The sequence below is a fragment of the Halichoeres trimaculatus genome, unplaced genomic scaffold, assembly GCF_033239565.1.
Source record: "Halichoeres trimaculatus isolate MK-OKI-2021-1 unplaced genomic scaffold, fHalTri1.1 fHalTri1_scaffold_15, whole genome shotgun sequence".
Classification (NCBI taxonomy): domain Eukaryota; kingdom Metazoa; phylum Chordata; class Actinopteri; order Labriformes; family Labridae; genus Halichoeres; species Halichoeres trimaculatus.
The window spans coordinates 23,920,413-23,932,630 of NW_027437193.1; the positions used below are offsets into that span (position 1 = coordinate 23,920,413).

At 42.1% G+C, this 12,218-nt stretch overlaps 1 protein-coding gene across 3 annotated transcripts in view; it reads right to left on the bottom strand.

Moving 5' to 3' along the window:
* Positions 1–12,218, bottom strand: part of pik3r2 (phosphoinositide-3-kinase, regulatory subunit 2 (beta)) — a 49,623-nt gene that overhangs the window by 32,685 nt on the left and 4,720 nt on the right. The window contains exons 1-2 of one of the 3 annotated variants that reach the window (XM_074689574.1): positions 8,578–8,769; positions 7,173–8,064 (exon numbers count right to left, since the gene is read on the bottom strand). In XM_074689574.1, the coding sequence (XP_074545675.1) occupies positions 7,173–7,491 (319 nt within the window). In that variant the 5' untranslated portion in view covers positions 7,492–8,064; positions 8,578–8,769. Of the gene's footprint in view, positions 1–7,172; positions 8,065–8,189; positions 8,408–8,577; positions 8,770–12,218 lie in introns of those variants that run through there. The other 2 variants (XM_074689575.1, XM_074689572.1) reach the window with 2 other exon arrangements.

A 12,218-nucleotide genomic window follows, 5' to 3' on the forward strand; every position in this document is an offset into this window, starting at 1 on the left:
CCTGCAGGCGCTGCTGGGGAGAGACAGATTAATGCAGAGACGTGCTGTAAAACCTGTAATTGCAGACTGATTGAGACATGTTTAATGCACTGGGACTGAGGCCAAATTATTTACAATATATACATGTAGAAATAAGCTCCACAGTTGGTTCTATTTTCACTGAGAATGAAATTTGGATGGAAATATTTATTTTCACACAAGTGACAGCTTTCTATAGTAAAATAAGATGTTCTTTTTATGGCCCATGCACACAGGACATGTTTTGTAAGTGTAACATATTTCTGATAAAAATCTAATGTATCCCCATCAAATACTGCACTATTTTTAACTTCTTGGGAGCAGGTTGAGGGTATTTTATTAATGGAAAATACTTAAACTTTGTAGCACTGGCAAAGAACAAAAGTACCTGGAACGTCAAAACACTATAAATTCTATTTTATTCTTTTTGCAGATGATCAGTAAACTACCCTTTGAGTAAGCTGTCTTTCTGTTTCAGAATCCTTTTACTTCCAACACCCTTTAAAATGTTGCACTCCTATGAAAAAATGTGAAGACCAGGGGAAGAATCAGAAATTTCTAAACTTTAATATCAACAGCCAAGCACAGAGACACACAACACAATGCAACCAACCAACTACGAAGACAACTCTCTTTTGATTCCTTTTGTCACCTTCATCTGTAAAACCACAGGAGTGATAACCTCCAGTTTTTAGCAGAAGCAAATTCAAAAGTAGACCAAACTGCAGTTCCAGGAGTGTCCACTGGAGGCTTGCAGCTAAAGTCCAAGAAACCACATACACACCATTCTTAAAACATACATAAAGTTCACGGTCTGGTACAGAGAGAGATCATGACCTGAAAAGCTTACCGACTATAGCAGTGATATTTTCTTTTCACACTCCAGAACAGAAGGTGGCAATAAAATCCTGTAGCGCTTAGTGACGCCGTTCATTTCACAGTATGCTGATACTTCATATTTTTGGTTCTCTTTGAAACTAGTTCTCAGGTGTTGAATTACTATTTAATGTTTGTGCATAGCTGTCTTAAACCTTTACATGTACTTTTTGATTTGAATTAAAATGCAGCAAAAGAATGTAAGCAACGCCACCTGCTGGTTAACCATTAAACTTGTTTTTTTTGTGTGTTTCTGATATTCTGTATCTCAAGTTCAAACTTCCCCTTTATTGTTCAATAAACTTGATAAGTTGAACTTTTTTCTCTGATTTGGGTCATGGCTTGTCATTGAGGGATGATGGTGGTTCCTGAAGCCAGACCAGTTCACAACCACTGCTCAATATAAAGACACTGTTCAGGGGGTGAATTACGAGAACTATTTGTTTTTGAAGATATTTAGATCGTGAGTTTCTTTCCAAGACAACATGGCTGACTCGACTGACTCTAAAAACCATAGCTGTTTTCCAAACCGCCTACTATATACTACATGTGAATGTAGCATGTAGTAGGCATATAACCCTCCATATAACGTATGGTTTAAAACGTAAATCATTGGTATATATGGGCTTTAATGAAGTTGTAGAAGTAAACACCTCTTTTGCAATTGGAAGTGATGAGATTTACCAGTGTTTTGTTTGCATCATTTCACTTCTAGCTCACGGACAGCCAGATGGTAGTGTTGTTGTATTGTAGTTGTAATACTGACTTATTCCAGCAGATGGCGGTAATTCACCAAAACCTGCGACCCAGATAGACAAACAGCATAAGCACTGAGCATTGTGGGAAACAGTATGCCAGGTAGACTGTTCTGTTGCATACTGAGAAATTTTTCTAGATCAGTAGGAGATTTTTGGTATACTGCAGATTGAGCAAATTTTCACATACTGACAACTACAGACTGAATTACAGCCAAAACAGTAGGCACTGCTAGGGTAGTAGGTGAGATGATCTCCATAGTTTAAACAGTCAGAGGTAAAAGCAACAGAATTTAAAGCTTTAACAGAAAACCTCTGGTGTGAGCTCTATCTAAATTTGTGCAACTATTGTTGATGGAGAACTTTCAGTTAAAGTTTTGTCAAATGGTTATGTTGGTCATATTTCAGAATTATTGTTCAGAAATGGCTTTGCACAGTCAGCTGTGACTGCTTGCTTTATTCCAGGGAAACAAACTTTGAACTGTGATTATTTTTCACCCATGCCTGAAGCTGCAGACTGAACAAAATGTTCTTCCCTCTGTTTCTGGTTTTCTCGAGCCATTAATCTTTAATGACGATAACTCCACACTTAAATTTGTTTGATTTTACAGCGACAGAAACACTCAAGGAACCAACATTTTCTGCCGCTCTCAAAGTGTAATGCGCTAAATTTACTAAACTTCAGGAGAGCCGCACAACATTCAGGGAGAAACCAAATACAGCTGGATCCTATATTTGTAGTTGGATCGGGTGGCCTTGGCTTACAATGTAACCTTCGTCTCCCTCCCTCCCTCTCAGGCCTCTCCATATCTTCCCCCATTCACTTTCTCCACTGTCTCAGCCCCTCCGACAACCCCCCTCCACGAGTTCTTTGAAAGAGTTTTCCCGGTACAGGCACAGGGAGCGGAGAACGAGTGGAGGCCTCTCCTTTCTGAGAACTGGCCCCGCTAACATGGTTTATAGCCGCCCAGAGACAGTATCAGATGTGTGTGTGTGAATCAGGGAGGGAGGCAGCAAAAAGGAGGGAGGGAAGGGGTGCAAGAAGGGAGGAGTTCTGCAAAAATGCCAAGCCATGGTTCACTTCAGCAGGCAGTTAAAGTGAGGCCAGGGAGAGGAGGGAGAGAAATGAGGGGAAAGGGAAAAAAAACTCTCTCTGGGTTTGGAGAATAATTCCTGCTGCAAGCTGAGAAACGTTATGCCTCAGAGTCTGGGGAATGAAACTAAATTTTAGTCACAATTTGTCTCAGAAAGTGCACTTCAACCTCTCACATCTGGTCCCTCTGGCTCCAAATGCACACAGCATTCTGCAGAAACTGTCTCAATGCCGAAGCAACTCGAGGCAACTGGCATTGCTTTCAGTTCAGCAAACAAATGTACTGTAACTTCCATCTCAAACAAATACTGTGACATCATCAGCATACTGAGAATCTCTCCTTAACTTTAACAAGAAGAAACGCTGGGACATTTGCATCCGAGGTTGGACAAGAAAGCTGTGTTTTGCATTTTGCAAACATTGGTTTGGTCCATTTAGATGAGCTCAAACAGCCTTACGTTGTTGACTTTCTGCTTTAACCTGAAATCTTCCACACCATCAGGAGCCTGCCATCCTCAATCTTGGCAGGAGATTATCGTCTCTACCAAGGGAGGATGACTTTGTGGCAAAATGTTCACTTTAATTTGGTTCTATTCATTCATCAAATAATTTACATGCATTGATTTGCATTAGAGTTGCAAAAGGTTGGAAAATTTCCTGTTAACTTCAGGAAAGTTTCCGGAAAACTTCAATGGGAATTTTAGCTTGGTAATACTGGATGTTTTCAGTGTTTTGTTGGCTTCAACTTAAATTAGTTTAAAAAAAAATCCTAGATTTTTTTTTATTATTACTTCTTATCAACTTGAATGACATTTTCAAAAATTATCTCGGTTGAAACATGATTAAATGAAAATTCAACTGTGGATTTGGAGTCTAGAAGTCTTGTCATGGAAAGATTTGATGATAACACTGAGGTAAATATATTTATTGGTTTTGTTCAGCTTAAAATCATGGACACATTTGAGTTAAACTAACAAATACTTATCAAAATGTGTTTAATCTTTAGAAGCTAGCAACAACAAATAATTATTCATGACAGTTTAACTTAGTTAAAATTCCCTGATAATTTATTTGTGATGTCATCTGAAAACATTGCATTTGAAGTGTTTGCATGCACGTATGCTAATAATAATCAAAAATATTCCATACATGTATGTGACTGGGTATATGTCAATAGAAAATCCTGAAAAGTCATGTTAATTCCTTTTAATTTCTAAAGTTCCCAAGGATAGTTTCCATCTTTGAAAATTCTTGAAATTTTGCAACCCTTAACTTTGAGCAAAGTTAGCTACGAGTTCACAGCACTGCTTGTTTTTAAATTCAAATAATAAAATAAAAATAGTATGACCAAAAGTGACACTAGAGTAATCCCTAAAATAAATTTGCACAGATGAGCCCGTAAAAACATTCTCTTGTTACAGAGCTGGCCCTTGCAGTGCTCCGGTCAGGCAAACCAAACAAAACCAACAACAACAACAAACTGTTTACTGACATATTTATTGTGCAATCCACAGCTGAATTATTTTTCTAAGGGTAAGAAATCAAAAAAGGAAACAGCTGTATGAAGATGTTGTCTACAAGTTTGACAGTCACTGACAGATTTTTTTAAAATTTATTTCTTCCATTGGTAAACTCAAAGGTGCCAAGATTAATCTGAAAGAATTAACATTTAAAGGTAAAGTGTGTAAAAAGTGGAATATGTGAAGATACCGAGCAGTCACTTCAGACTGAAACTCTCCCATGTTCAATCCTCTTGTCAACAAACTGATGGTGGCCTTCAAGGACAAAAAGCTCCCATGATGTTTCATAAGTACACTGCAAAAAACTGAAATCTTATCAAGTGATTTTGTCTTTTTTTCATCAGAAAATGTCTTTTTAGCCTTAATGAGCCACATTCATCTGACCAGTCCAGAAAAATGTCTTGTTTCAAGTTATTCAAAGACAAAAATGAGGTCTGAATTACTTGTAACAAATAAAAAAAATAGCTCCCAATAGAACAAGACAGAAGTTACTTGTATTAAGACATTCTTCTAGTTTTAAGCAAGTTTCTGAACATCTTTTCTTGCTCCATTGGCAGATTTTTTTTGTTTGTTTCAATCAATTCAGACTTCATTTTGTCCTTAAATAACTAAAAATCAGACATTTGTCTGGACTGATAAGTTGACTGTGGCTCAAATAAAGTATAACAAGACAAATTTTACTTAAAACAAGACAAAAATACTTGATATGGTTTCAGTATTTTGCAGTGTATGATTCTTTATTTGTCAAGCAAATTATTCTGCACACAACAACAACCCCTTTCTTCATCTTACATCACCCAATTGTAAGATTTTGAACAGCTGCTCCCTTGTCCTTTCTGGGCTACCGTAGAAACATGGCAATGCAAGATGGTGGCCCTTGTGGAAAGGGACCCAATCCAACATTAAAAAGACGTTCATTCAGGTCGTATCAGTCTCCGCAGCCTTTGTGTCTTTAAGAAGATGACTGTAAAAAAAATGCTTGACCATTTCTATTATGATGCACTTTTGGTGCAAGGCCAAGGTATCCTTCCTTCAGGCAGCGCTCTCCACCTCCTCCTCCACCACCCCTCCCCCCAGGGTTACACTCCTGCCCCTGTCTCTCCGTATCACAGACACAAACGCCTCCTGCCCAACTGGTTTGTCTCAGTGTCTGTCACAGCACGAGGACACTGTTCTGCTCCTCACCTGCCCCTGCTGCACAGAGCGGGGGCCAGGGTCTGTTCACTCCAGGGGTTTTTATTCTATCAGGGCACCGAGATCCTGAATGTCAGAGGAATGCTGCAGACTTTTGTGACGCAGTTAAAATATCTTCAGTTTTACAGACTATTCATGAAAAGAAAAAAACAAAACTCAGTAAATCAGATGAGGCCCAGTGTACTTTGGTGTACTGGATGAATTGCCAGTTGGCTCAAGCAGAGGTAATTCAGAGTTCATATCCTACTTGCTCAGAGTGGTACTTATCCCATCTGTCTTAAAACACACAGGGGAATTACAGGAGAATACAGCTTTTGACTGAGGAGGAATGTATGCTTTCATATGAGGAATGATATTAAAACTTTTATTTATCCATTTTGGCCCCATGCACCTTTTTCTCTGGCATCCCATACAAGGAAGCAATAAATTTACCAGCTCAGGCCAAGCGCTGGGGAATGCAAATTATAGAAATCTTGGGGGTGTGGAAGAACTCTGGTTACAAATCAAAGTTTTTACTTGAGGTTGAGCTTGTGAAGGTCGACTGCGCCATGCCAAGGGAATGTTTGAGTTGGACGCTGCTGCTGCTGAAAGCAGGCTCAGACCATTATGAATAAATATCAGGCGTGCCTTTTTTTCCCCAAAGTCACGAAAGCAAATAGAGGTGTGAAGGAACGGGGCACATTTCTGTCATTGTGTGACCTGAAGTGTTACATTTCACGTTGCATTAAAAACAGATGCATCACCCAAAACATTTGTACTTCCCTAAACCGAGAAATATATTTCTAGATGGCCCACCTCCACCTCAGTGAAAACTACACTTGCAGCCCATTCTGCCTGCTTGATCCTTTAGCCGTATCCGAGTGGGGTCAGTAACAAGTCACAGAGAGGGAGAGGCAAACATTTTTGTGCCGATAAGCCCTGATGCAGTTTGGATGCTGTGGACACACTCGTGTTGGATGTAAAGAGGACCACACAGACGGACAGAATCAATAGCAGACCTGTACAGGAGAGTCCAGTAAGTAGATGGATTAGGCCTTTATTATTCGGCAGTGAGAGTTTGGTTAGCTGTGCTTCCAAAGAGGTGAGGCTTATGACGTGTTTTAAGTAAAGATTAAAGGGTCGTTCTGAGGTCACTGCCAAATGTGAGAGCCCAATCAAAACTGCCAAGAAGGCTGAGCAGAAACACAGCGACGAGTCCGACAGCTGTTCCTAAATCTGTGTGATTGAGCAGCTGAGCACTGGTCAGCAGTCTGCTCCTGTGAGGACTAACTGTGTTCACATCAACCAAAAAAAACCTCTCATCCTGTCATCTTGATTACAGAAAGAAAGGAAAAAAAACTTCTCAAAGGAGTGCAGACACAACTGTGATTTTCAACATTCAAAGAGTAAAAAAAACTCGGTTCACTGTGACCGATGTCTGTTTAATTTCTATAAGCGTGAGGATTACTTTGTAAATATAAAGGAACGTGTGTGTGTGGTTAATCGTGACTCATCAAAAATCATTTTGGACCAGGCAGAAAAAAATTAGAGAAACAGAAACAGCTCAAAAATTCAGCAAAAGTCCGTCAGCCACCAAAGAAAATTTGTAGAAATTCAGCTCTTTTAAGCGTCAAGCTTTGTAATTAAAGAGATAAAACACTGTTCCTAATAACGAGACCGTTAGATCAAAAAATAGTTCAACAAAGATCAGACACCATCAAGAAGAACCGCTCCTACCTGGAGTCTCCTCTGGTCTTGGTGCGGCAGGAAGGGGACGCTGGGACCTCGGTTGACTCGATGGCAGAACCATCTTGATGGGGCCCACGTACTTGACGTACGTCCCCGGGAAGTCTCCCCTCTGTTTGGTGCGCTCGTTGTACCCGATGAGCCAGCCGAGGTGTTCGGGCTGCTCCTCGCAGCCCTCCTTGTAGCTCTCTGTGGAAAGCAGAGACGCCTTGCTGACTGTCAAAAGGTCCCCAGGCTGCAGATCCAAGTCCTCCTCCTGGTCCTTGGTGAACGCGTAGAGGGCAAGGTACTGAAATCCTTCTGCCGCCATTTTGAGGCAAGAGTCAAAATGGCCGACGATCAGAGGATTAAGTAGGGCAGCCTGAGTCCTACCGCAACGATGGGGTTCTGCTGCACAGGAGTCCTCTGCAGACACCAAACAGGCTGTGGAGTCTCTGGATTCTGGTGTTGGTGTTGGTTCGGAGGCTCAGGCGGATCGGGGGGAGGGCGGGGAGGGTGGGGAGTCACCCGAAGCTGAGGAGCATTTTGAAAAGTCGATAAGGTAGCGATCTGCTGCGAGCTGTCTGAGTCTGCAGCAGTTTTTAGACCTGACTGGTGTTGGTGGACTGTTGCACTTTCCTCAGCTTGATACCCCGGTTGAGCCAGATGATGGAGCAGAGGGACAGCGTCGGCAACATGCTCCTTCAAGCAGCGGAGACCTGCTGGCTGGGTGCTACTGGAGCAGGCTGGTGAAGGATTTTGCCATTCGAGGGCCCAGTGTCGCCAGCTCCCCGCGGTTTAAAGAAGCCGTCTGATTGGATGTCGAGCAGCAGAGTGGGAAGGTCCTTAATCCTCTTCGGTTCTCTCAGGCTCCCACATGATCCGGACAGAGATTACGACTGACCTGCATTACATAAAAACCCAAAAAGGAAAGAAAGGGACAAAAAAGGAAAAAAATGAAACTAGGGTCAAAGATCACAACACATCGTGATTATTTGGATATAACAGAGAATAGACGTCGCCTCATACAGAAAGCCGGTGTATACGAAGCGCTACAGAGAGTATGGATATGTAGCTTTGAGCGTTGTTTGAAAATGGCGAACTGCGGCAGCTCCGTGCATTTGTGCAGTCTTTGGTTAGGACGGAGGAATCGGATGATGCTGCTGCGTCATGACCAACAGCAGACTAAGTCCCTGGACAGAAGCCTCCACTCCCTCCACTCCACATTCACACACTCACAGCCCTCACTGACGCATCACACTTTCCACAGGAGCCAGAAGTTTCACCATGGAATAACCCCCACCCCCCCGACCAGCTCACACAGCATCATGTGCGATTAGCAGCAACTGAAAAAGATGCACTCAAAATGGCGAAGAAAACATTTTTCGTAGATCATGCATGCGAAGAAAAGTGGGACCTGCATCACGGCTGTGGGGCGACCAGAATGTTCTGGAGACATGCAAAGCTTCCTGCAACAGTTCCCACTCGGCAGGAGAGAAAAGGAGAGCCCTGTGAGAATATTTTCAGCTTCTTTCTGTCAAAATAGCAAAATCATCCTGTGCAAAGTCTTCCCACACATGAAAACATCCAACAGCCGGTCAACTGAGTAACTACAGCCTGGTACAATATCAGAGAGCAGCACACATGAGCAAACGTCTCGTTGCGTTATGTCACACTTCTTCTGGTGAGTTGAGTTACAGCATCAAAACGGAGAAAAAAGGTCAACCAGGGACGGATCGCGAATATTCGGATTCAAAATATCGTGGGGCCGTTTGAAAATCAAATGTACAGGGAGGAAATGATCGCACAACAACGATAAGACGGTTTCCAAACGGCTGGATTAAACCAGATTAATCGAGTTCTTCATAGACTCACTTGGAAATAAAATCCTAATTTCCAGAGCTCTTTGGAATTTGGAGTTTATAGCAGTTTCCTTTTTTTAAAAAAAATCAAACGACCAAACACGAACATCCCTGAGAGATCAGACTGAGAGCAAGGAGGAGAGACAGATTAGGGCTCCAGATTAAGTACGACATCTGTGGTTTGTGGACCAACCAAGGACAATGGTCCTGTTAACCTCTTCGGATGGGATAAAAGGATGCTGGAGAGGAGCTGGAGCAGGTGTAGGGGGAGAATACGAGGGACGGGAAGGGGTATGGAAGTTCTGGTCTGGTATGCCAACAGCTATTTGGGACGATTTCCCGAAAGGTCTAAATCCAAATCCAGAGGCCTGGTTTCTTGAGGCCCGATGTTGTGCAACCGTTTCATAAATGTTCCTGAATGGACAATGATGTGAGTGATGCATTGCAGACGCTTCGATAAAAACAAATAATAAACTTAAGAGCTCCGTTTCACATCTTTGAATGCCAAAGAACATGCTTTCGGAATAATAGTCTAGATTATCCTCTCTCCACACACGACATTCGGAAGGCAAACACGTTCCCCTGCAAACCTTCTTGAGTAAGAACACGGTCTTTGTAAATAAAAAAGGGTTATGGTGATAACGGGATGCAGCAGAGTGCAACACTCACCCCACTTTTGGTTCAGAGAGAAGCCGGACAGGCTCAGCCAGACACTAGGTCCAACATCCTTCGAGTCGAGAAGCAAGAGGTGCCAGGCTAGACACGTGGCACTGGCATACCCAACCACAGCCCGCAATCCTCACACCACCATAACCCCCCCCCCAACCCTAAAACCCCCTCCCTCTCCTCTCCACCTGCTCTACCCCCCCCTCCAACTCCAAACACAGAGTGTTTCCTCCAACTGACAACCCCCCCTCCATCTTCAGCCAGCGAAAAAACTCCAGCCGTTTTTCCAGTTGCTGTGTTTTGTTTATAGTCGGCGCGCTGCAGCAGAAAAGAGGTGAAAACTGAGCGAAGTGACAGAAAGAGCAGCGCGAGGAGAGCGCTCTCCCTCTGTAATCCTGTTTTATTATTTAGTCCCAGAGCAGGAAAAGTCGTACGAGGTGAGAAAGGAGTCGTCACTGTTTCAGTCCCGTAGTGTTGTAGCAGCAAAGCAGCAGCAGCAGAAACAGCTGTTAGGCTCAGCGACACTGGATCCATTTTCTCCTCTTTAAGACTTTTTATTCAGTCAGAGCACAGAGCGACAGCAGCAGAGAAAAAAGCAGAGTGTGACTGAGAGACCGAGCACTTTGCTATCAGCAGAGTCCACACGGCTGAGGGAGACCACAGGAAAATAATTAATGAATAGGCACCAAGTAACTCACTGTTGCTAGAGAGAGGGAAAGCTAATCCTGCGCTCTGATTGGCTGCTCCTGGAGCCATGTGCTCAGCAGTCACCAGAGAAGCCGGGCAAATCAAGGAAACGTTCTAATATTAGAAAATGTATCTAGGCAGTGATCAAACATCTGAGCCAAACAACTCCAGCGTCTCACACAGTCATGACTTCTTTCATCTCTGCAGCCTGGATGATCGCTCAGCGCGCTGGATGATACCATGATTTAAAGGGGATGAAAACTGCCACAGGAGGATGATGAAGAGCAGAACATGGAAAAACTGAAGGCTGCTCCTGATTGGAGAGGATTTCATGAGTCACACTGGAGTCGTGCAATGGGATGAGAGGAGAAGATTTTTGTTTTCTGAGTTGACAGGGAGATAAATGTGAGGGGGGGAAGAAAAAGAGAAAGAAGAAAAGAAATACTGTGAGGAACAGACCTAAAACCACAGAAATACTCAAAAGTAAAACACAGCGAGTTTTTATTCTCACTGCTTCGTGTTTATCTGTGTCACAGACATTTCTGCGTCTACAGTGAGACTGAGCCTGGACCCAAAATGACATCTAGATGTTCCTCTGCAGCCGTCAAATGACTGTTGATGTGTTTAGTCAGCCGCTGGAGCTCTGACCTGTTCATTATACAACACCATGCATAATGTAAAACGGCAAATAAGCTATTCAGAGCGTCACTAACACAGACCAACGATACAGAGGCTCCTGACACCGCCACCAAAACATGTATGTTTACATGTGTTCCTGCTGTATGACTTTAAACGCTCATGAACGAAAACATTTAGGTGGGAAATCTATGGTAGAGTCAACAGCTGACACAACTTTTAAAAATGAAAACGATGTGAAAACATTTTGAGGACCATTTTTCATAGCTCATCTAAAGTCACTTTATAATCAAATTAAAAAGGGGACATCTAACAGCTTTATATTTTTTTCTGTGTTTCTCGGATCAAACCAAACGTTTGAACGTCTGAACTTTGGGTTTTTAATTTAATGTCACAGAGTTTTTTAACCACCATAGGCGTGAGAGATCCCATGGAACGTGTGGACGTTTGGATGATCCAGAAAAAGACATTTCATTTTTTTTAAAAATCTAACAAAAACTAAAATGTTTACCCGTAGACTAGAAAAATAACACGACACATATCAGAAAAAGTCTATGTCAGTCACAGCATCAGCCATTAAATAATTTTATGTTCAAAAATCTTTTTTTTTTTTTTTCAAATGTAATTATTGCATTTTAGTCTTTGTTTATGAGTTGGGTTGGAGAAAAGTTGAAGGCCAGATCCCCCTAAATAAATCTTAAAAACTGACTCACGTGTGATGTACATTTTTTGGGAAAATATGGCTCCTGATGTAGTCTGTAGATATCATCATCATCATCTTTCAACCTTTTCATTTGGTCTGGTTTTTAAAATCAGAACTATCGGAGAATCACAGTTAAAACTGAATCAGCGACCCAGAAATCGTAAATGAATGGGATCAGGAGAAAAGCACATCGTCCCAGCTCAAGTGTATTCCACCACACCTGTGATTGATGTTGTTTTGTCATAAAACAATAATCAAGGAACTGTTACAGGCTCGTTGTAGACCCATCCAAAATGTGAGTTTTTGTTACAGTCTCATCACTTATTCTTTTCAAATGACCAAAATAACCAAACGCTATTTTTGCTTCATTGTTTTCTCATTAGGATCTAAACCCCCTACCTGTGAGAACGTTTATACCAGTTATTGGTTTTAAAGGGACAGCAGTTCACTCTGTAGCCCTGTTAAAATAAGCTGACTGAGTGGTGATCCATTTCACTGAACTAG